The 26,302-nt window shown below is 41.0% G+C and overlaps 2 protein-coding genes across 3 annotated transcripts in view; both read right to left on the bottom strand.

The window, feature by feature from the left end:
* LOC117242819 (protein vestigial) overlaps nucleotides 1–5,788 on the bottom strand; it is a 76,796-nt gene extending 71,008 nt beyond the window's left edge. For both annotated transcript variants that reach the window (XM_033509777.1, XM_033509778.1), the window contains exon 1: nucleotides 5,585–5,788. In XM_033509777.1, the coding sequence (XP_033365668.1) occupies nucleotides 5,585–5,788 (204 nt within the window). The remainder of the gene's footprint in view (nucleotides 1–5,584) is intronic.
* Nucleotides 5,789–11,481: 5,693 nt separating this feature from the next.
* Nucleotides 11,482–26,302, bottom strand: part of LOC117242789 (HIV Tat-specific factor 1 homolog) — a 58,006-nt gene continuing 43,185 nt past the window's right edge. The window contains exons 4-7 of the mRNA XM_033509714.1: nucleotides 22,893–23,062; nucleotides 15,457–15,643; nucleotides 13,050–13,186; nucleotides 11,482–12,004 (exon numbers count right to left, since the gene is read on the bottom strand). Coding sequence (XP_033365605.1) covers nucleotides 11,686–12,004; nucleotides 13,050–13,186; nucleotides 15,457–15,643; nucleotides 22,893–23,062 — 813 coding nt within the window. The 3' untranslated portion in view covers nucleotides 11,482–11,685. The remainder of the gene's footprint in view (nucleotides 12,005–13,049; nucleotides 13,187–15,456; nucleotides 15,644–22,892; nucleotides 23,063–26,302) is intronic.

Below are 26,302 nucleotides of genomic sequence, written 5' to 3'. Positions count from 1 at the left end.
ATCGCGAATTCTTCCTTCGGCCAGGCGATAACGACGAAGTTGCTTAAACAAAGCGGAAAATCGGTAGAAGCTAGTCGGACGATGTTTGATCGGAGATTTGGGGGGTGAGCTTGGTCCCATGTACGCAGGGGCAATAAAGCACGTACGTAGAGCTTCGTGGCGGCGTGAGAAAACGGCTTGGGCATTTTTAACGCGCTGGTGTAACCGTCGGGGCGTATAGAGTCCGTACATATACACGAGGGAAGGTGGCCGCGGCAGGAAGGAAGAAGAAAAACGAGGAAGGAGCAGCGGGACAAGACGGAGAAACAGACAGAGAGCGAGAAAAAGAGTAAAAGAGGGAGAAAGAGGGAGAAACGCGCGCGTATATTAGCCACAGCACGGCGAAAAACGCGAGGCTATTAATTCAGAGCCGGTGGACACCGGTCAGCGCCGGCAAAGGAACAAAATGAGCGCCCTTGGGTCAGGCCCTAAATAAAAGGAAAGAAGAAACGTTTAAATAAAAGTAAACTCGTGTCGCCGTGGCCCGTCCGCCGCGTGCTCAACTTCCCTCAAGCGAAAACGAGGGACTTTCGGGAAGAAAAGTTGCCTCAAAGATCGCACCAGCCCTGCACGGACCACGCTCCCTCGCGAGAAACCTGTCCGAGCATCGAGATCGACCTTGCGCCGCGTGCGATTCCGAGCTTTAACGCTCTTCCCCTCCGTTATCTGACGATCGTCGAGAACGCGGCCAAACCAACGCGAAGACGTGTTTTTTTCCAGCCTCTTGGACTAACGGTGCTCCTGCCAGCAACTTCGCTTCGATAAAAGAACGTTCGGCGCCTTCTTATCTATCGCTCCGTTCGATAAACGAGAGATCGATTTTTAACGATAGCCTACACCCGGAATTGGAACGATTACCACGCGTTACTAAACTCTTCCACGGCCATCGCCTCCACTAAATCCACCAACAAAAACATAAAAGAGAGTCACTGTACAGGTTACGAATATTCTTTTAAATTTACTTTGCAATTTATCGTTACGCGTTTATATTATTTCCTCGCTATAAATGGATTGCTGGAAACGAGTTATCCGTTTCTCGAGAACTGAACGTTGATCGCGAAATTTACACAAAGCATAATCTAACTATCGTTGCATCGATATTGCCGTTTCTCTCTCGTTCGCTGTAACGTACCAGAATCTGGACCAGACCAGACGCATCGTTGACGCGTAACAGTCGCGTTAAAAATGCTGGTCTACGGAAGGGTGTTTTCTCACGCGGGCGCGCTCTTGCCGCACCGAAAGTGATTTGTGCTCTCGGTCGTCGGGACGCGATACGTTCTTCTTTCTGGAGAACATCCAACTACTGTCGGGTTGCGGCGCGGCGTTCAGAAATTTCTCTTCACTAGTCCTCACCGTATCAGCGATCTACGTCGTTTAGATGCAGTTAGATCTCCGGCCCTCTCATTAGCATATTCTCGGCTCGTATAATTTACCGCATGATAAACAGTTTAAGTAGGTAAGCAGCCATGATAGCTCATCGTCGTCTCGACATTCCTCTCAATGTCGGCAAAGTAATGCCGGTCATTACTTATTATTTATGGCCGCGACGCGATATCGGTTTCGAGCGGTGCCGAGCGCCGCTCGATAAGATAACATTGCGCGTTATCTCGCGCCATCGTATTTATCGTTTTACTCTCTTCCTGCTATAAAACATCCTGGCAAATCGTTGAATTTACGCGAAAGCGAACATCCATGTAATTACGAAAAAATCGTTGCCGATACTAAGCCGTTCGTTGATTCGATCACTTTGAACGCAAATCGCATTAAGGACAGAGTATTTCCTTATTCTCTAAGAGAAATGATTCTATATCGATTATTAATCAACGTCCATTATTTTCACTTATTTATTTACCAATTATCGATAAACACCTATTCGTATAAAATTACGAAATACTTCGCAGCGACTGTTTATCGAGGAGCGCGATATCGATCACAGTTTTACCATAGAAATCGAGATATGGAAGGAAGTTTTCTACATTCTTAACTTCACCTTGGATAATACCGATTTACGGTTAGATATGAGAGATTCGTTAAAGGGATTTTTATTGTCACGGTCGGGCGGCGAGCAGATATCCGCGAACAAATTACGAACGTATCCAATGGAACGGCAATCGCGTCTCAGTGAGACGTTACGCGCGGCGTATTTGGGCAAACAATGAGTGGAATGATTCGGAAGATACATTGCCGGAGGATTCGAGGGAAATTCCTCGATCCAGGCATTGCTACGTTCTTTTTTTCTACCGTGTCGAACCCGGTGGAGGGGCGAGTGTTACTCGATGGAAACTATTTCGGAGAATTCGCTGACGAAACAGTTGCTCCTTCATCAGTACCCTCCCCCTCCTCTCTAATCGATTAAAAATTCAACTTGGAAAATATTGGAAGAAAGAAACAGAGAGATTTGAATCTGAAAAGTTATTTAACGGATTTACATCTCGTTGTTTCTTGAGAAGCAATATTTCTCACTCGGAGTTTCTAGAACAGAAGCAATTTATTACCTTCCAGAAGAATCTACATCTTCGAATTGAAATTATGCCACTCGTTATTTTCAATTAAAAGAATATTACGGAATAATTAACAGTCGAATCTCGAGATTTTTCAGCATTTCTATGAAATACGAGACGAGGAAGAAGAGGAAGAGGATGATGAGGGAGTATGTGGGAAGCGAAGAAGAAGAAAAAGAGGCGACGAGGAAGGGTCGAGATAGATAGAACGAATAGAATAACGAGAAAAACAGTATTCGACGTGGCATGGTGTACGGATGAGTTCATGGGAGGGCAAGAAGCACGGCTGACCTCCGAGCAGACATATTAAAATGATGCAGCGAAAGATCCCTGGAATGAAACTCGCAGAAACTCTCGTTCCGTCCCTTGTCTGCAAAACTATTTCAGGACGCGCGGCTAAAAGCGGGAGTTCGCCGACTTTGTGTAAAGTAAAACACCTCAGGAGCTGCTTGGATTGTTTACAAACATGATATTGTATAATGGGATCGCTTTTGCCGAACCTCTAACCGACGAGAGACCAAACCCGACAATCTTCCAACTCGAGACAATTCTAAATTCCATTTCGCTTCGAAATGCTCGCTTCGAAACTTTCGGACGATGAGACATTTTGTAACCTAACTATCTGTCGATCGCCACGGAATAATAATAATTAGAGGATAATTAAATTTGATTCGTATCGATTTCACACGTGCTTATATACAAATCTTCAAATGAAATTATCGATGACGTCAGATATTTTTCTGGTTAAATGAATGCAAGATTATTTACAATGAATTTAACGATACGAAGTATCTTAATTTTGAATGTATTTTAATTTTCCTATACAACGTTTGTAATGCTTTTTCACAAACAATAATAATGGCAGACGACGGATCACTCGACGGAGGCCAAGCACGTCACAACGGTATTTCTATTAAAACACAATGTAGCGGTGAATGCCAAGTATGCAGAAAATAATTCAAAGTTCACAGAGATTCATAATCACGGTTTAGAAACGTTCGTCGAAAGCATATGCCACGAATATCTTTATATCAATTTCACACACAAAATAATTCTAATTAGATCTTCGGCCTGCGACGAATAATTTATCGTCGTTTCAATGCTTTTCATTCGTGCTTCGAGTTTCAACCGTATATCTGCGTTTTATTTCGCGTTATTATTACTCTAATTCTGCCTATCGTACACGTTGTTCTAGTCAACGTTTCGCGAAGTACGCGGATTAGATATAATCAGAATGCTCTTTCACATTTCGATATATACACCGAAACTGAAATAAATAAACGACGATATCACACTCGTAAAATTTGTCATAATGAAACGACTACGCAACTGTCGAACGATCGACACTACGCTCTCGATATTTTCAACGTCCACGACTCGCCGGACAAACTTTTTTCAAAGAAAGTTTCGCATCACCCCATGCGTTTACCTACCTGTCGATTCGAGACACTTGCGCCAACGGGACAAACTAGTTCCTCCAGTTTCGAAACGAACTCCGCTAATTCGAATGCAGTACCGGCACGGCGCGTGTACAGCGCTTAGGGCGGTTGAAATATCGTAACAAATGCTGGCGGGGTGTCATAATCCGTAACGGAGACCTGTCCAACAAGATTTCAACGCTCGCGATATCCACGATCACCCGCGATATTAACTGCAGAAGGAACTGCAGCGTTAACGTGGAAATTATGACGATCGACTGACACGAAATTCGATATCTTCCGTGTAAAATACACGATCGATTAAACAAAACGGTTTATACGTGATTTGTCTATACCGATATTTCGCGCTTTATGCTTTCTATATATTTTTTACGATCAACAATCAACCATCGGCGTATTCGGATAAATTTTTGCAACGTCCGTTACGACTTTTGTTCAAAACAAGCGCGATCGTTAGGGGAAGAAGGAGATTTAGAGCTTAGCTGTCGTTTATACAGATCATCGCGAGCTTGTCATTACGTAATTTATATAAACGTCGAATATTATTATCAACGATGACGTCATATTATTACGCGATCGTTTGCTATCTTAAGAATTTGATACAGAGTTTGATACGCCGATTGCAACATTTAGTTGGAATAAATAAATCTTCTCGTTAGCAAATCGGCCAGTCATTAATATCGTGTTACGATGCAACGTGTTGGTTGACGTTGCCAGCATTGAAAATCGAAAACTCGCGTCTTTCGACTACAAGAGCGCGATACACGGGTCGTCTAAAGACAACGACAACACCATAGAGAGAACAAAATTCGACGAACCTCGGCCGCAAAAAGACTACATCGTCGATAAAATAAAAATCAGGCGGATGGAAGAGAAGACCCGTAAGAATATTACGCAATCTGTATCTCTGCAAGTTACGCTATTACGGAGGGAACGAATTGGAAATCGGACGTCGGACGACGAGTCAGTCGGTCGGCACTGGTGCTGTCGTGGTCCTTTTTAGAGGCGGGACGCGTTGAAACGCGCGACCAGCTTGTAATCTCGAGACGAGACAAGCCGCGCGATACACGTCCCGCATGACAGCACGTACTCTTATGAATAATGTGTTAGGAACGGGATACCGACGAGCCGTTGACGTCTAAATTTTCGACGACCCTGACGACGTGTAACGAGCCACGAAACGTCGCTCGTCAAACACAAACAGCAATCGTTTCTTCCTTTCTTTTCAAACACGACCCACGGTCGTATTTTTCTTCTTGTTTCGCTTCTTGTTTCATCGTTTGAACAGTCGATACGTGGAATACGCCGATATTACTCGGAAAGAGGTTTCTTTGTTTCGCGTACGATGAAAAGGCTGTTTCGTCGCGCAAAAAGAAGTTATCCAAACGAGCGAGTACTCGTTTTCCAACGCTTTAAATAAAATTTAGCAAAACGAAAGCGTAAACGAGCATTGTTCAGCCGTTTGGCGATTGCTCGCCGATCCGAAAGTCGAATAGCAACGCGGATCAACCGTTGCTCTTCTTATTCGTTAACTTACTCTTATCAACGATCGGACGAGAAGAAAAAGAAAAAAAAAAGAAAAAGGAATAAAATAAATTCACTCACCCTGTCGTACTGGTGCGTCGCTGTAGCCGCGGAAAACGATTGAAAAGACGCCGACCTTGTAGGGCTGTCGTGGGCCGCATGCGGATTCGCATGGGGATGGGTGTGCGGGGCCGTATGAGGGTGAGTCGGGTGCGGCGGCGGCGGCGGCGGTGGCCTCTGGTAGAGGTAAGGATAATATTGATACATCACCTCGGAACAGCTCATCACCCCGCCCGGGCCCGGCACCCCAGAGCCGGCCTGCCGACGTGCGTACCCGAACGTCGCACCACCCGTTCGTACACTATCTTTTGTTTCCACTTCGTCCACTCTCCTCCACTCCTGCTCTCTTCTTCGACTCGTTATACCCTGGTCGTCCGATTGCCAGACGATCGTTCGACTCGTTCGATCAATTATTACGGAAATGAGTAGCAACCGTTCGAAAGTGTCAGGCGGATCCACGCATCTTCACGTTACGCGTTTCGTCAACGAACGACGAGTTTTGTTTCCGAAATTTCTGCCTACGTTGTGCTTCGACGTGGACGATAGAGAAACCAAGAGTTCGTCTATCGTGGCAGCGGTTTCTGCATCGATCCTGGCATGCTCGCAGAAGCGTCGAAAGTTAAACGACGAGACTGTTTTGGTGAATGGAAAGGATGTATTGCTCGGTATAGAAGAAAAATACAACCAAGTGGCGTTGACTTGTTTTTTACGAGAGAAGTGATCTTGATGGTTGTCAACACGGTATCTTCGACACACTAGCGGTCACTTGATCGTTTAGAAAACAACGATCCGATTATTTTTCACTGCTAGTCACGTTTAGCACTGAACGTATTTCGATGTTTTGTAATAACAATGGTGGTGGTGATGGTGGTGGTGGTGGTGGTGGCGGTGGTGGTGGTAGTAGATGTAAGTGTGTGTGTGCGTGTGTGTGTAACGACACGGAGCGCGGCTGAATTGGAAGGTAAAAATGTTTGTTTCGTAGCGAGTCCTTCGAATCCACGTGTCGTTCCCTCGAACGAGAAATCAACGATACGCTTCGACTTTTGTTATTTCCGTATCGCTTCTTCCAGCGATCGAATATTCACGACGTAAACGTTTCCTTCGTCGTTCAAATCTTCTCGACGATCGAACCAATCTTTATCCAAATACCTTTGAAATCCTTCTCTTCTTTTGAACGGTAATCGCTCGATAACGATCCAAGGATTGAATCACGAAACCGCAACTACAAATTTCAACGAGATCCGTTCGAAAGTACTCGAAACACCTGTTCTCCGTCGAAACTATCTCAAAATTTATGTTCCATCCAATCGTAATCCCGCGGCGTAACGTCAAACTGTCGTTCGTCGGCACTCGAATCACCGTAAACGTTGAAACGCGCGCATCAAGTGGAAGGTAGCTTGGATGCGTGGACAGAGGAAAAGATTTCGATTATCTCGGCACGAAACACCTGGCTGCAAGGAGCTACCCTCGCGACGAAGAGAGACGCAACCGGACCGTATCGTAGCTGGTGATGTGTCTCTGATGGGCGAACACAGACTGAACCCCCCGGCGTCGTGTCACCCTCACCGTAGACCGGTCGGCCGTCTTTTTCCAACTGGTCGCGCCGCGGCGCTCCGTCTTTTTCGCTTGCCGCGTGTTCTCTCCTTCCTGGCGAGGGTCAGGACCTGGCCTCCCTCTTTCGTTCACCCCGACAGAGGGGCTAACGGCAAAGGAAACGCCTCCTGGTAGTTCCACGGCCGGCCAATCACCATGCGGGAACGCCGCGTCCAATGAGGCAACGGTTGCCACTCCTACGCCTGGTCGTCTCTGTATTGATCCCACAATGAACCCGACTGCTGTCGCGGTATTAAGAAGTTCCTACTCGGGTTAAACCATCCCCCTCCTCCTCCACCGCCACCTCCAACGCCTCTTTCTCTTCCTTCGGCTCGTCGGAGACCTCGCTCTCCCTCTCCTCTTGGCTCTGCCTCGACCAGAGCTACTACCTACATACCGTGTCTCTTTCCATCTCACCTTTACCTTCTTCTATTCGTCTCGCTTCACCCCTTGTCCGTGCCTGTCTTTCTCTGTCTGTCGTCGGTTGCCCGCCTGCTCCGTCTGCCCGTTTGTCTGCCTCTGTTGCGTCCGTAGGTAGCTCGGTTCGCCACCCTTTCGCCGCTTCCAACCCCAAACCCGCACGGGCTCAGCCAGACCGTGCGCATAATGAGTCTTAATTAACAGTTTCGCGGTGTTTTGGGAAGCTTAATTTGCCGAGCCGAGCCTCCAAGAAGAGACGAACTACCGACCTCCTCCGCTTCAGAATTTTCTCGCGCCCACTTGCTCCGAGCAAATCCGCAAGCTGGTGGAAAACCACGCTTCGACTTTTTCTGCCGACTAAGGGGATCGATGATCGGATCGAGACGAGTCGATAGATGCGACGGATGTTTCGAAGGAGATTGGACGCAGGTGTGCTGGCTTTCGCGAATTTCAGCGGCGATGGGAGCCGAGGTTTCTGGAATAGAAAGAGGATTGGTCAGATTCGCGTTTGTCGATTATAGGAAAACGTGATTCGTTCGAGTCGTGGCGACGGTGATAAGTTGTGTCATAAAGGGTCGACGAATGCTCGAAACGACAAACAATTTAATCGTAGTGAGATGTAACAATGACGACGCGCGCTAACATGATCGTTAAGCTCTGAAAAAGCTAGACGAAAGAGAATTTCAACACGAATATACATCTAACGAGTTCAAAACTGGTACAGCGAATCGCTCGAGTTCGAGTGTAATACCCAAAAAGGAAATATTTCAGAAATTTTCGTGCCACCTCCACTTAACTCCTCTCTACTTGTTAACGCGTTAACGCAACGTCGAGTTGCACTTCGTCCTCAACGCAATATGCACTCGAAAGTCTCGTACAGTACCAAGTGCGCCATACGTCCCGTATATAACACGCGATGCTGCAGTATCATAAATCCGATTAACGACAATGTTCCGTCGATCATCGCTCGAAGGCGACACGAGCAAACAGTGTCAGTGTATCGACACTTGACCGTGGTGAATCGCCTCGTATCCGCCGCCTAATCTGCCGTGTAACGCGGCAGGTCCGTGCAGAACACCCTGTTCCAAATCCAATAACCTACGACAAGTGTGACACGACGTGCGTCCTTTTTTTGTATTTTCTCTCCTACCGTCCCTCTCTCTCTCTCTTTCTCTCTATATTCCTATGCCGGTTGGACGATCAAACGTTTCCTCGCGGGGTAGTCATCCTGCACGTGGCCACTCGAACAATGCATCAGCCGCACCCCGCTGCTAATAGACGGGCATTAAATTCGTCGGTGATATTGCCGCATGGGGGTTTTGCCTCCCCTTTCGAGTCGCTCTCAATAGGACGAGACGTCTGAAATATGCTTGCTCTTGTCGTCCAGAGGGATGCACGCACCCGGACCGACGAGATAGACAATGTTATGCGCGAGAGAAAGGTGTAGGAAGAACGGTGATCTTAGGCAAGCGTAGGGGTGTACCTATGTTTTTTAAGGTTGGATATTTGAGAGGATAAAGAGAACGTGCAAGTTCGGGGTAATCGTCGATGAGCGATGGACGTTGTAATAATCGGGGTGGTTATCGAACGTGGTATTGTTTAAAATTGGCTAGGGTAAGTGGGTTTTTGGTAGACTCCTTTGGTAGCCACGGTATATCGGAGCAGCGGAGAACGCGTTAAATGTACAAGGGTGAATATATATATTTTTATAATAAACGAATATGTTCGTATCGCGTCGAATATGCGTCATGTCTTTTGCGAGTGTAATTTTTGAAAATGTGCTTTACTTTTGGTTTAGTAAGATTATTATTCGGTAAAAGCGATTACCATACAAACATTGGTGGTGGACGGTGAGACGCATTGTTGGTTAAATTGATAACGAGACGGATTAATGTAATTAACTATATTTACAGATATTTTAAAATGTAGAATACAAAATTAATCGCAAGCGTCGCTCGCTTGATGATATTCGTTATAAGATTGCCCGATACCGCGATACTGATACTAAATGTAATGCCGATTCGCTAGACTCATTCGTTATACTTATTCGCACGATTGACTGACTTCTGGAGGACATAGTCGTCTATTTATACTGGTCGAGGGGAGGTGCCGGAAGGTTTGGACTTATCGCCGGTCGTAGGTTGCACGTAGCAGCGAAATTGCTTTGTCCAGAGTTTGTTTATTACATTATGTTGGTCGCACAGTGTTAATCCTCTGTGGCATCTTCGTATCGAAACGTCCTAAGACGCATATACCGCTACACGTTGTATCGATGATTCGAGGATATAAAATTGTTTGTTGCACGTCTGCGAATAAATCGTGCAATAGCTCGAAGTTTGTATTTAACAGCGAAGACGGCGAATGATCAGAGTCCGGTTAAAAACATTCCGCAAATCCGAGAAACTAAAGATCTGTTCCATTAGCGTTTCGATTATTTTAACCTGAACTAATGCAATTAAGTGGAGACGGATCGGAGATCGTGCTCTATGCTGTGAAGTATAATTTACTAATGAAAAAGACACAAGTAGTTTTTGTTAACGAGCATCCAGTGTAACGATGCAACAACCAGGTTAAATTGTTACGGATTCAACGCACGAACGCGGCATAACTGTGTCGTAGGGATTAAACTTGAAATGCACTTATGTAGCCATTGTGTTAAATATGGATCTTTGAAGTGGTTGTTGCATACCTGTTGTGCAATCTTCTTCGATGAGGAAATCTGTAGCATTTCTGTCGCTTGAAGCGCAAATGTCGCCTTCTATTAGCTGACACTGATACAGCACTCGAGAAATAATTTCACAATAACCACGGTATTAATTCGCGAATAAATTATTTCTTTCAAATAACAAAAAATTCCCTCGAGATAGAAAAAAAACGCCACGTATCCAGGAACTGTTAGAAGCGTAAGAGAAACATCGATAAACGATTTGTCCATTTTTCTATTTCGAAATCTTCTCTCTTCGATCATCCTTACGTAGTCTCGCAGCATTCCTTCTATTTTTCGAACCCAAACCCAATTTCCTTCAAATACACGACGACAACATGAAAATAATAAAATTAATCAATCAATACGTAACGTTAAAACATTAAAATTCCATTTCTTCAAAGATCAAGCAAATCGAATCAAATAAAATTATACAAACACGAAAGCAATCATTCGGTCGTGATAATCTATCGATGTAATTCTGGATGAAACAATAGATCATTCCTAGATTAAGTTTGTCGGAAGAGCCGAGACGAAGCGGCAGAAGCGGATCCGCGTGGTGTTCAGGGCGGACAAGAGCAAAAGCATGTAAACGAGAGTAAGAAGGAAGCAAGAAATAAGTGGAAGAGAGAGGGTAGATCTCCTGGAATCCCCTAATTTGCTATTTCGGCATTCCGACCGATCCGTGTGCTCAGCTGGTTCGTGGGACCTCGGCCGTGAGAGGCTGTTGCTGATCTATCAAAAAACGCGATTCCGTCGGCTCTTCTTCTGTCGCTGAACCGCGAAGCGGCGGCGGAACCCAGCTCCGTGTTCGTTGATGGGAACCAACCGGTTCGAATCTATCAAGAAAACCTTTCAAAAGGATGGAATTTCTCGTTGATATCGCAACCGATCGCCATACGGATCGGATTAAACGCACTTGCGATCGATTCCTGTTTTGACGAACGAAACATCCGAATATCGTAAAATACACGTAATATGGAAAAATACATAAAATACGCAAAGTACTTGTTATATTTGTAATTATACTCTGTAATTATAAATAGGTATTTATAAAAATATGAATTTACACCAACATCCACGGTCAAACGATTCGTTAAGAAAACCTGTACAGTTTAAATTCTGCGAGTCATGTCAACCTGTTGGAAAATCAGAAGGAAAATTAATAATTACAAAGGTGAGGATTTATTGAATCATAAAATACAGGGAAAATTACTCTTTATTTCATCTGATTTGAATAACCGGAACATGACTGCGGAGCTATATTATACAACAGTACTTGGATATTCAACAATGAGGTACAAGTTACCTTCTAATACTCTTTAATCATGATCGTCAACCTTACTCTGAATTATTCCCATTTCAAAAATTTATTCATTCGTCTGCCGTTGGAATTTTCCTTGTTTTATGCATTATTTTTAAGCGATTCCCCTAAATGCTCTAAATCCCCGGAACTCGCAGATATTTCAGTTTCACTGGTACTTTCCAATGTCTTTGAACGTTCCGTAACATCCGTCTGTTGCGCAGTTCCCGTTTTTTCAGAATCTTTTATCGTCGTTTCAGACAATTCCGCTTTCTCTGGAACCACGGGCCTTTCCTCTCCTTTCTGCTCCTTTCTATTCTCATTGTCCGCGGCTTCCTGTCGCTTCTCTGCCTCGCCATCCTCCAAATACTTATCCCATTTGGCGATTCGAGCTTCCACTTCCGCGTCGGTTTCCGTAACCCTAAAAAGAAGAAGATGGAAATCGATTTGACGAGCGCGCCGTCAACGTCTGCCGTACTCCGCGATGCTTCATCGTTCTGCGTGTTTTATCATTAGGCTATTCGGAAATTAGGATAAGGAAGATAAAAGCGGTTATCGATTAGCTGAAATTTCGATGATTAGGAATGAGAAAGATACATTAGTAAAAAAAATAAGAATTGGCGATATGTCAGGTTAATGGATTATCGCTGGATAAGCTTTGGAAGAAATAAAATTATCAACCGACTTGGACGATAAAACGAATAAATAATACTGAAAATATATTTTATAGTGAAACTAGCTGCAATAAATGAACATAATATTAAACAAATTATATAAAAATCGAAAGAGACGCCATGTACGAAAGTCGGCAATGTCGAATCCTATATATGATAACAGGATGTAAAAATAATATTGCAAATATTTATGACGCGTTAGAGAAATAATAACAATAGAAATGCATACATTTTGTAATTGCTGTAAAATTGGACATTCAAAAAAGAAATAAATATAATTTTATACAAGTTTTCCTGTGTAGCTTACAACCTTATCGATCAAGCCACAGAGTAAGATCACAATATTATCCGTAATTGATATCAAAGACAAATGTGATCGCTCGTTTCAGATGTAATTATGAAATCCTAGACAAACTATGGAATAGAATCTAGAATAATTCGAATAATTTCGAATAAAATACGGTATTCTATGATACTTATTCGTGTTTATAGAAACTGTGCGACTAAAGACACGACGAGGATGATAATTCTGAGCAGAAAGTTACTGTGCTTTTAATCCTTCTTAATTGTAATATAATAATATTTTTAAATAACTCCAAAATAAACTTTCATATTCTTTACAGAATTCGTGTCGATAAATCAGACTCGAGGAGTAAAGAAGAAGCGGCTTCAGAAGCAGAACGTAAGCGGATTGGGAATCTCGATGGACGGTTAACTATCGACTAAGCCCGACATAACTCTGGCAGGTCGGTAAAACCGACAGCAGAGAGGAGAAGCAACGGGTAAACTTACTTGTATTTGGTCTTGCCATCCCAGATTTCTGCCGATATTTTCCTCTGACTGAACCAACGACCGTTCAATAATTGAATACAAGCCTGTGCTTCTGCTGGTTCTCGAAATGTTACCTGGGCAACACCTTCTGGATGTCTCTGTAAAGAACAAAAAAGTTTGAGTTCAAACTTCTCAACTTTTCCTTCTACCAAAATTAAATAAATATCAAACTGAAATTAAATATCGAATGAAAAGCGTTCGAATACGTTCATAAGTCACTGTATGTAACAGAAGAAACCAATGATCGTTATATCATTCTTTTATTTTCGAAATTTTATCTTTCATACGATTCGTTCTAACAGGATTTTGTCGCGTTTGTAGTCGTAGAATTTTGTTCGTTTCACTGTTGGAACTTAACTCAAATCGACAAAATGTACGCTATAATTAAACAATGGCCTAGTTAGTTAAACCAAGATATACGCTCATCGTCTTTCCATTCGCATCACACACGCTTTTGTACCAAGACGAATCCCTGTCTTCCCCTTTTACGACTTGAGGTTGGCCTCGCGTCGCCCACAGTCCCTCACAATACTTTTCTCGTCTCGGACTTAAACCACAATTTATGAGCCTTCGGTTTGAACATTAATTTTACTGTCTGACCCCATGCGCGACATGACATTCTTTGTTCTTTTCTTACGTTGTACCTCGTTAGATCAATCGGCACACTCTTCGTTTTATCCATTAGCCTTCGTTACAGATACACGATAAACATACGTACGTTCGGATTTGTAGCTGAAAAATTGTATGTGCATACGCTCGATAATTACTTTATATATTTTACAAAGTATAAATTTAGAATAAATCTTTCGATCGCGCAGAATTCGCTAAAAAGAAAAGAAAGAAGAAAGAAACAAAAAAGGATGGTCTAAAAAGCTTTTTCCAGAAACTCACGACCAATCGCGCGTTTTCCACACCGGGATGAAAAAATACGGAAAAAGAGCAAGAAAAAGGAAGCACGGAGCAAAGACGACCACCTTGACAAAAAAAAAAAGAGGGAGCTAACCGGAAATTACGCTGAAACGATATTGCCCGAATGGACGAGAAGTCGGTGAACGCCATAAAATGCATCGTCTGTTCATAAATTCGGTCTCAAGGATCGACTCGTTCTTTTTTCTCGTATCTTTCGTTTTTTCATCGAGCAACTTTTTACCGTGTTACGCGCGGTTCGAAAGCGGCCTGGAAAATACGGGGAGCGACGATCACGGGTAAATTGGCTGCCACGAAATTTCCTTTCACGCGCCGCTTTTGATCTCGAACACGCGTTTCTCGCACGCTCCGACGCGACGTTTGGTACGGTGTAACCGGTCCTATGGCAGACGATGGAATTCACTTTGACATTGAATGGATTCACGGTTGAGACGCGCCGACTGGGAGTGTCTCGTTGCGAATTTATGGGGTTAGGTCATCCCTTTTCGAAGGTTTATTTGCGTCGGCCACGGAGCAGCAACTTCTTTGTTATCCCCATCTTTCTGGTGCATCTTCTAAATACCTTGTCTCGACTCATTGTTCACTATCTGCGCATCGGCGAGATCAATTTTTTCCGGTTGTGTGTAACTGCTACGTTCTCAATGTCGATGACTAGTCGATATTACTCGTTCCTTTAATTTAGAATCTCGTTATTTCGTAGAAGCTACGTACGTAATATTCTATACTTGATGAAATATTTATGAAATATAAACGTTGCGTGTATGTTACTCTTAATAACCGTGAGATTAGAGGGCCAGAATGGAAAGCTTATCGACGAGTCAGTGATGATCTACACGACACAGAATGCGGTACTAATTGACCTAGATTTCATATTGGACATTATATCTGTTGTATAATCTATGAATCTATAAAGCATCGTTATAACAAGACTATGCGTAAGATTCGGGCTAATAAAAATGTTCTGAGAATTTGTAATTGGTATTATACAGAAATCCTAATACAACGTTCATTTTTCATTCTTTGCTCTATTTATAATTTCTAAGTGACAATGTAACAGTTAATATTTTATCCACTATGGTAAAATTTGGTTAAACAAATGATTAGATTTGGACAGGAAATTCTGTTCTAAAATGTTCCTAATTGCTTCATTGTATCTACTTTAATTGTTAAGCGGTTAAGCTAATTATGTGCCTGTTACACGTTACGTATTTTAAAGTAGATAATCAGCCTGCATTGTAGCTCGTTTAATAAGTACTTTGTTTAAAATAATTGTTCTAAATGTGTAATACCTCGAAAGCTATTGTTACAGTAGGATTTATGATAAAAATTAATGATAATACGATAATAAAAAATTAAATCGAACGTGTATATTTTTGTTTTTTCGTTAATATTCTCTTTGACTCGGGTTTGTTAATGGAAAAGAAAATACGAGATTACTTACATCGTAAATGACAACTTTTCTGACGTCGCCGCATTTTAGGCACTCGGACCTAATATCCTGTTGATACTCCAGCAGTAACGAGACTTCTTGATCAAAGTCTTCTGGAGAAAACAAGTTTTTTATAACTACCACCCTTTCGTGCTTCAGCGGTTCTCCCAACACACGTTCGGGTCTCCAATCAAACAATCTAGGACAAAAAATTAATAACACTAACGAAGCATTTTACGACGATTTATACAACAATTGGAAGCTTTTGTCCATCTGCTGTACCGCAATTTTTGTCAAATTTAATGACCTAATTATGTTTCCTTTCAAACTATATCTGTTACTTTCATCGAAAAGGTATCCTTTTAATTATGCGTATTCCAACTATAGAATCGATTAAAAGATTTCATGGGACAACATGGAAAGCTGAATTTGCATTTAAAATAAAGATATGAAATTTGAATCGAGAAACGCGTTTGCATAAGCTTTAACGAGATAATCACATTTATATACAGAGAATATCACACGATGTGTTGTAAAAGTGGGCAGTACGTATAGCCTTTTGTAATTTGCAAGGCGTGAACTAGACACTGCAATGAAGCCGCAGTAATTCCATGCTACGTATAGACATCGTTCGAGTCGTTTCATATTATGCATAGTGCGCAAGAATCTTAGATGGAAGAACGTTTACTTAAATTGCACACGTGACGTGACTGTATCATGATGTGTACGTACTTATGTACACACTTATGTACGTACGTTTGTGTTGTTTGCGCTGTCAACGTTTATTTTGAAAAATGTCAGAAACAATGGATCGTAAAGATGAAAATGATCGCGTAATTTCTGATTTTTCCCGAGCTTTTGTATCGATATACCTATCGATACGTGTACCTTACACGTTCAAATTTAAATAGTATTCGAAGATCAGAAGCAGGTACAATATTTTTCTCAAATCCTACACAGTTCTTTAACGCGTTAATTTTTCTAATTACAACCATCTTGAAGTTATTTTTATGTAGACGCAGATGAACAAGTGAAAAACGATGAACAAGACGATTCCGCTATCTTTTTTTTTTTTTGTTTGCTTTTTTGTTTATATCATCCGTATAGATCTCGCTTTATCCTCTCGTAATTCTACAAGGTTCGGTTAGCCAAACTAATGAGCCGTAACATTTTGCGGCCATCGTGTGTGGCAGACTCCCAACGAGTTCTAAGATTATGGCAAGTGTTAACACATTTGTTCGCCACTGCATTCCAACTGGAGCGTTTAACCTTTTTTAGTAGAAGAAAACACAATTCAGCTCTCGACATGTTGCCGTCGGCTATTTATAAATTCTAAATTCGCGTCCATCGGATATTCATAGGTTTTTATCGTATTTCAAACGCTGTGCAACTTCGTTTATCCCAGCTCCATTTATTCGAACGAAATTTTAATTAATTCCTGAGTAAATGAACTGTCGATTTAATCCACTTATCTGAACGTGAATTCTTACTGTATGAACGGAAAGTCATATATAGCCGAGAGAATCAGAGAACTATTATACGAACTGTTTTTGCCCTTCGGATAAACAACGATCTACTGTTGACCGTTTCAGCAATAACAAACGAATTAAAATATTTACTCACAGTTACATCGAGATATGGTTACAACAGTACAATACGATACAATAGCAAAGAACGAGCCTTAGTATTACAGCGCTATTACGATTTAACGATATAATTTGTATCGACTGACATTTTCGGGTTCGATCGAATTGAGATTTTCAAAAATATCTTACAACTTTTACTTACGATGTTCCTGCTTGTAGAAGTATCAGATTTAAAAATATTACACACGATTTTGCAACATCTTGCTTGGCGTAAAAAGTGGCAGACAATTCTGTCAGCACCAAGAAAGCGTTTGTAACATTGTTGAAAGCGCCGATTTCACCCCAGAGAGCTTTGCAACGTTATCGAATAGTTGGAAAGCACTCTGGAAATTCTAGGAATGCCACGTATTTTACAATACTATTACAAATCTTGAACATATTTTCGGCGAATTCTCAACGCACCAACATTCCAACGGAGCTAAGAAATATAGACTTTTGGAAAACATTTTAAACGTTCCAACTATTCGTAATCTTAACCACCAATTATCAAATTATATGGACAATAGAATCGATGACACGATGAGATACGATTTATAAACGTTTCAGCGTTATACCACGCTAAATTAATCGACAATTGCGTACAACTGCGAATTACTATACGCGCATATTATATATTATTACTATACGTACGCTATATTATCCGGTCAGGAAGTTATGACTTATGACACCCTTGGATACAATTACATACGGACTTAATCTCTACCCCCGGGAATCAATTAAGCTAATCTCCGATTAGCTTAAGTCAGATAATATTAATTAAGGTGGCGCGTTATGATTGTCGATTAGAGGTCTCGTCTGATCGAGGCATCATTAATATTTATGCCATGATTAAGCAAGTGTGAAATCGGTAGTCGATAGAGCAGATCTGCCGCTATACATCGCTACGCTCGATAAAATTCGCAAGCTGATTGAGAAGATAAATTAACCAAGTGTCACTGTGCAAGGTTTGTCGAGGTTATGCCATACGATCAGCTTATTAAACATGGCAATGCCGGGCCGCATAAAATTATACGTATTGATAAATGGACACGCGTTAAACGCTGCACACTATGCGCTTACTACGTATGCGTAATAAATCTTTACTTCTGGATGGACATTCTTCCAACAGATTTATAGGTATTAGTCTAACGACTCTCGCTATACGCGATAGTTATTTCCTCGCGTCTCTTTTGGTCGTTTTGCTGAGTCAGGAAATTTTCTATAGTAAGAGCGAATATATAAGGGCGTGTACGCGCGATCGAAAACGTGGGAATCGCTATGGAATCGAACAGGCCGATCGACATCCAGACTAAAAGAGAAAATCGTAGGAATAGGAAAACGAGATATTCAGTCGATTTGCGAACGCGAAAAGACCGTTAGAGCCGCGACTTCCGGCAAAGAACAGTCGAGGAGGGCCTGGTTCGTTCGCAAATAACTGGTTTTCACGAAGTTCAGGCCATCGAACTCTCTTGCTCTCGTCCTTAGGCAGATACCCGTGCGCACCGATGAAGACAGCAGACGCTCGACTAACCGATGATTACGGATACCGCGTGCAGATAAGGACCCTGTTCCAGGTGTACTCGAGGATTTCAGAGCCGATACGTCCTGCCTTGGTCACCAAACCGACCAACTCGAAGCTGTTCGACTTGAAACGGCAATAGGGAACTGTGAACGGTGAGATCAGTGATTAATTGACAGACGTGGATTCAGTTTACGATCCACGTCTCAGTTACGATCCAGTTTACAGATGCCTTCCACGCGATAGTAAAAATATCGAGAAAAAAAATATGGATAAAGAAAGTTTTTGCGATAGAGGAAATAATTTGAATATACGCTTCCTCGTAGTTGCAGAAAATAAAGGAACACGGAAAGGCAGAAAGGGAATATTCCGACCAAACATAGACCTCGTTTTGTAACCAAAAAGTAAGTGCATGATTCACGGTATATCCGTAGAAACCAAGTCGAAGAGAATGCAAAAAAGAAAAGGACGGACAAGAAAAAGAACGTGTTTCGAGCAAAATTAGATCTTACTTGCCAAGCTCGGCGAAGTATTGGGAGAATGACTAGCGTAAGGAATGCGGGTCTGATTAGTTATTTCGTATAGACTCGACACGATCGTAAGGATAAGCACGCGTATTGGTCGAAAGTGTCAGCTATACGAACAAAATAACACAGCAACGCGTGACGACGAACGATACAAAGCAGCGCCTGCCTTGCCCACACCACTCTAATTCATTTTGTCATCTTTCCAGCAACGCACAAGTACCTTATTTTCATTAAAGTTCCAAAGAACAGTTTCGATATTTAATTAACGTTTTTTTTACTCGTTCTTTTTGTCATCCTCCGTTTATCTTTTGCTCGCACTTTTTACGGCTCCACCGAAAATAAAATATTCCGCTTCGGAGAAACGCTTTTAAAAAATATTAACTTTCATCGTCGCAGAACTTGAAATGCTTACGTTAGAATATTCTTCTTGCGCGGCTTCTAGAACATCGTGGAATTCAAAAGTAATAAAACAGAGAATGAGAAACCTTAACGAAGACGTAGACCCGAGGAAAATATCGTGCCGAGATAAACAGAGCGATTCTAACGTTTCTCTGCGTGTTCCACAGATAGGTTCTTGGAGTATTTCTCGAAACAGGAAATGTAACGTAACGTGGACGTGCAACTCGATGGATTTACACTGAAATAAACTAATCGAATCGTTGCTCGGTAACAGTTGAAACCATTTTCTCTGCAAAGTGATGAATCATCTTGTTGAAAGTTTTCTCCTCCTTTATCTTCTGGGTTGTTTCAGTTTATTAAGTTTGTCATGAGATATCTATTTCAATTAAGAGAGGAAAACGCTATAAAAATTTATAAAAATCTTCCTCGATTAAAAAATTGCATTCCATATATTTATATGTCGGAGTCAGGTTGGCATTTTGGGGCGTTCGATGAACCTTTACTTACTTTACCGTCGCGAACGTAGCTAATATTTATCCGTACGAATGTGGACACTACAAGAGGCTATGAGCAATGGTAATAGGATGGTCGAGATGATGGTGACAACGAATTCAGGTTCGATGACGAATCCACGGTCCACGGGAGGACAAGTATCAACGTGCTACTCGATTCGGGTAACTTCCCGATAACTCAATCGGCAATTCGTCCAACGACTCACTAACAAACTAACTCTCCCTTAATCCAAAAGAGGCTGTCCTTATATACTCCTGTCCCCACTTCTCGGGTCAATCTTTGTTTTTAAGGAGAGCCATATAATCATTTCGTACCTCTGTCAGATAGATGTCCTTCCCGTGACTGTGGCTACGTCCAGTGACTCGCCATGTCACTTCGAGCCCAAAAGTCATCGTCATAAAGTCAGATTGGAACATTAAGACTATTTCTTATTTTTATTACTTAAGGGCGGCTATAGTAAAAGTCTGGACTAGTGTATAGGGGGGCTTTTCCCAACATTCCGGACGGGAAATTCCGCTGTCTTTCCATCTCCGACATATATAATCAATTAAAATAACTTTGTAATGCAATTGAAAGATTATATGCAACACGCGAGCAAAACCCGTGGAAAACTTGTAAGAAGCTTCCTTTTCAAAAGAAAATTTCGCCAACGTGTTTATCAAAGTGCTGCATGTATTAGGAAAGCACGGCGCACTTGAGAGAAAGCTCGTACCAATTGCGTTTGAATTCGATGTAATCTCACTCCGTGAAATAGAAACGTACGATCTTTATTAAAATTTAGGGTGAAAGCAAAATTATATTTTCTAAACGCAAACTTCAAAACTGTTCCCTGTTCTTGCGCGATAAATTCCAAAAATGAAACCTGTGTTGTGTGATGCGCATTATATTACGCTCCTCTTTCGACTTCCAACGACTCTTCTAACGACAAAGCTTACGAGGCGACAACGTTCCAAGCTACCAAATCTGAACCAAATACGAATCGCTGTGTTCGTTTTCCAAGAGAATTCTACAGCGCCTCAAAAATTGCCAAAAATTGCAAAAGGCGAGATCTTGCAAGAAACTCAGCAAGTAGATTCATTTGCCTCTCGAACATCCGGAAGATGCTCGTCGATCGTCGAGAAGAAAAAGACAAAGGAAAGGTATACGGTGCATCGTGATGCAGCATCGCATACGTCTGGTCCTCGAGATGAGAAGAGAGCCGCGCCTTTTTGCTCGCAGTTGAGAAAGGAAAGTAGACGCGTGTAAGAAAGTACAGCGGTGTGATGCGGCGCGAAGCGCGTTATACACGCGGCCCGTAACGTTCAGGCACGACGTGAGTAATCGACTCGTGCAGCTGCTTTTACCGGAATCCGCCAACGCCAAGCAGTCTGGCGGCATCTCGAGCAACTTGGACCCTCGTGGCATCCGGTTCGTGCCAAGACAACCGAGTTTCAACGATGGCCACTGGCAAACACATTCCATTTCGTAACGAAGAGAAAAATGAAACAGCGAAATGATTTGATTCGTTTTGAACAATTTGTTACACTTCTATTTCTGTAGCTGGGTCAGGCTAGATGGAACGAGATCGGAGAGCCGGAATTTTCAGAAGTACGAGGATAGAAAGAATTTGTCATTTTTCTCTTTTTAGAAATGTTGAAAGAAGGAGAGGTATCTATCCTTAAATACAAAATATGACGGTAAAAACGTTAGCTGTGTGAATTTTTCGTGTCACTACATAATTTTTCTTATCGTTTTAGCCTTTGTTAGATCAGGCTATAAGTGGCATTTAGCGCCTAAGATATAAAACAAAACTACAAGTTAAACGTCCGAAGTTAATTGACCTAAAAATAGCAGTTAAATAATTTTACAATACAATTTCTATACCAATTCGATATTAAATTATTTTTTCAAATTTTCTACTGTAACGTATTCAAATTTTATGCATTTTAAAATACTAATCTATTTCATTTCTGAACGAAGGAATACGTAAAATGAAAAAATAGGTTAAACGATGTCCAATCGAAGTGTCAATACGCTGACACCTGGTAGTAAATCAATCCTCGAAGAGCGCAGAATAATATTTGCGTTAGCCAAAGTATACGGTAACTAGAGACTAGCGTAAATCGAGCGTGAAGATGACACGTATCTCGATACCACGGAGATTGAGCGGTAACATACGATACAGATTCTTAGACGGCTGCCAACACGAAAAGATGAATGAACCAACATGAATGGAAAGAAACGCTCGAAATGGTTTAAGAGGCGATTTTACGGAGTTGCTCGATGCGAGAATTCGCTCTGATCGCGGATTCTTCACGGTTTCTGACAGTGAAAAAAACCGAAGCGATGGTTCTATAATCACAGTGTCCTTGGAACCGTAAAATCACGTAATGTACTTTGTTTAAAGTTTTTACAGGGAGAATACAAAACACTGTAATAAAGTTAGATGCAGTAGAGAAATAGACTTATAAGATAAAAGCAATATCGAGGTAAGAGACACTGGTGAAAATGTGAATTTAAACTCCAAATTTATGCCGTGCTCGATACTATTATCGATATTGGAAACTCCTTCATAATATATTTATAATAAATTATTTTAAAATAAATAAATTTCTTTCCTTTTTCATTTGTCTCAATAAGATAGAAGCTACAACTGCAATATCGCTTCGCAATAAATTGAAAAATTTATTACATCTTTCTCGGTATTTCAAGCTAAATGAATTTCTTCTCTTCTTTCTTTGCACAGCGATTTGCTTATCGCTCGATAAAAAATGATAATAAAATTACGAAAAGCAAAGTAATTCAGTTACGGCCTTACCTTCGTTCTAATTTATGATTAAAAATCCATCTTAAAAAAGAATGAAATATCTACGGTATGTGACTTACTTATCTTGCAACTTTTTCTGTCGCTCCTTATCCTTTTTTTTCCGTTTCGGTTTCAAGGCTGGATCGTACGCGTCTCCCTTCATTTGAAACTTTGCCCTCTGAACAGACAACGTTTTACCCCTGATTTGAGACTTATCCAAGATCTTTAACGCCAAATCCACCGATTCGACCTGAACAAAAAATAAAAAAAAAGAGTGAAGAAAAAACGAAGGGTTAATTAAATACAAGAGACAATATCGCGAAGAGAGCGTGGTTAATAAAAACGACGAAGTTTCTTCTCGTCCTAGATCAAGCGAAAAGAAAATTGTCATACTTTTAGAAAGGTAATTTCTGTTTAATCGAAACTCTCTCTAATATAATGTTTTCTACTTTTAAAAATAATGGATTTGATATCATCTTGTAAATCGACATATTTCTATGTTTCGTTGAATCCGTATGAATTACTGGATTTCAAAATTTTATTTTTCACAAAATTTACGCGTGCAAGTACCTACCGTTTAAACAAGGACACAGATATTACAGATAAGTGTTAATCGAGAAGGGAAAAAACATCTGTTAGGCCACTTTGCTGTCAATTTGCGTTCTAAGATATCAATTAATTCGTCCTCTTCACTCATAAATAAATTGACGCTGACTTCCAGACGAGTTCCATGATTTATGAAATCGGTGTACCGAGAGGAATAATTTGCTTTTTGCAAGGCGTGTACCATCGATAATTAACGTGCAATGCAAAAAAACCAGACGTTCGACTGTTTAACAGGTCACGCAAACAGAAAGTCTACAGATTCGGCGAGACTCGTTTAAACACATTGACAAAAAAAGCCATTAATTTAATCATTCACGACCTATATTTCATATTACTGAAACGCTTTCAGTTTTAAATCGTGATGAAAATCGAAATACATTTTTACTTTAAATTATTCTTTCCATTTAGATCGTACATAATACGATCATCGAAGGATAAATGGATGTATTACTCAACTTGATACATATTTCATCCATTCGACAAACGTAGATATTGAATCACTGACAAATCGCATTGAAAATGTATCGAACGCTGAAATAAAAAAAAAATCGTAGCTATCGTAATTGCTCATATTGGCTAGTAATAAATTCAAATGGAATCAGTGCATATTACCACAGGCAGCAGTCGTCGCTGAAATCGTATAAAAATACCAGATAGGTACTAGAAATAGCGAACATCGTATCGCGGAACAGACAGATCCGGCGGGCCTGTCAGATTTATTTTGAAACGCGCGCCGATTCCGAGTCTTTCTAGTAGTAGCTTCGAGTTTTATACTTTTAACCGTGATTTCATAACCTTTGCGAACAACATTTGTAAAGAAACGAGCCTTCAGAATCAGATCTTGAACGTTGAGTTTTTCCTTAAATTTATCATCGTATTAACCTGGTGGATGTGGTTACAAAAAGGTGAACGCGGATAAATCAACCGCTTATTCGGTGCAATTTTTATTCGGTGAGATATCAAGCAGCTTGATGATCACCGTACATCCTCGCTATCTCGCATCAAGACTTTGATCGAGTCGTTTTCTGCCTGACAAAATATGGAACAAAGAAACGAATGCATAGAGGGTACACTTTTTAGGTAGAGGCTTGTAAATTATCTACAATTTATAACTTGTCTTTTGTAGATACAAACAAATAAACAAACAGAATGAAGAAAAAGCGTAGTCTACGTAATTTTATTTTCGTAGAATGTAAATCAGTCAAATAGAAACCTGAATCAGAAAGATCGTAAACCGACGGAACGACTAGATCCTAACGCATCTCGTATTCTCGTGCGTGCTTGCGACGTGTACCGACAAACAACTGAACTTTCACAATTGACAAGCGACCGCTGTGCAGGTACAGTTTCTTGGAATCTCGTCGTGTACGATTTCCATGGTTTTTTGGTGAGCCTCTTCATCGCGGAACGAATTATACGAACGACGTGCCACGAATAAGAAACGGATAACGTCATTGGCTAATAAACGGGAACGTAACGTGTACAAGACTTGTTCGTTGATAAGGATCGGTCACAGGAAAGCCAAATTTATGCAGAGTCAGAGATAGCTACGATCCAATTAACGAGTTTAAAAAAAATCTTCCGTCATACGTCGTATCTATTTTAATTGATTTCCGGCACGATTATTTCACGATTCTTTTTCAATTATCTTCCAGTGCAACGTACCGTAATTTCTCGTTTTTCCTCATTTTCCTGACCTTTCGAAAACTCAGCGATGTATATAACAGCCGCGCAGACACGCTATCCGAGTAATTTCATTGAATGACTAAATATGTAGATTTAGCGGCGCCAACTTGGACGATGACGCAACAGAGATAACGAAACGACTCTCTCTGGTAACAATGACCTAGAAAAGTACTCTGGAAAATTATTCGTTAGTGAATTGCGTAAAATTTCGAGGTGGCGCTTACAAATCCCTCTTTTGTAATCGATAGGTCCTCCGTTTAATCTTGAATCAAAGAAAACAAGATCACGCAGTTGGTTCGTTAAATATGGAAAATTTATTTTCTCACGATCGCGTCTACGTCTTTCGTGGACTTTGAAGTATTCTTATTTTCCAACGACCTTCAATGTCCAGGAAATAAAGCAAGGAATTCACTTTCGAATCATGCTCACGTAATACCACTGAATAACAGACTGCTTATTGAATTCGATCATGCAACGTAGATAACTGGCTGAGAACAATCATACTGATACTATTGACGTATATTGCCAGACCGTAATGTGCACGGCGGAAAAATAACAATAAACTGACGTAGTCTGATATTGAAAGCCATTTGAGTAGGAGATTGCTTCTCGTAACCACACTAATAGCTGTGAAATGGCAGGATATGGAAAAAATTACGAAAGAATATAAGAGAAGATATTTACGGCTAAAAGCAGCAGCAAAAAAATTCAACCAACTCATTGCAACTTGTAAAAGAAATTAATTTTTGCGAATCATGTGATTGCGAAATCGCTTAATTTTATTATAAAATATCAATAAAATGGTGTGTTGTAATTTATTATAGAATAAATAATTCTTATGAAAATCTCGTATCAGTCATGGAAGAATATTTAATGTATTAAATAAATTTAGTCCTTTTAGCAACAGTGAAAAGTTAAGGATGCTCATATACTAAAGCGAGCGTTAAAACATCTGAATTATTTCTCTAGATAGGCGGAAAAGCTCGAAGCAAATTATCAACTAGCGGAAATTCTGCAAACGAAGAACAAAGCGAGGATTCCTAAGCGAACAAATTCCAAGCATATCGAACGAACCTAACAACGTTTCTGATCCCTGTGAATTCATATCCGAACATGAAGCACGCCAAAAACCGTCCGCAAATACTACAAGTTCATTCAAAATCCAAGAGGAAAAGACTCGAAGCAATTTGTATCTGCT

The sequence above is a fragment of the Bombus vosnesenskii genome, unplaced genomic scaffold (genome assembly GCF_011952255.1).
Source record: "Bombus vosnesenskii isolate JDL3184/JDL3185 unplaced genomic scaffold, Bvos_JDL3184-5_v1.1 scf7180000016279, whole genome shotgun sequence".
NCBI classification, from domain to species: domain Eukaryota; kingdom Metazoa; phylum Arthropoda; class Insecta; order Hymenoptera; family Apidae; genus Bombus; species Bombus vosnesenskii.
The sequence above is the reverse complement of the archived record's forward strand: the minus strand, read 5'-3'. Positions and strand labels throughout refer to the sequence as shown.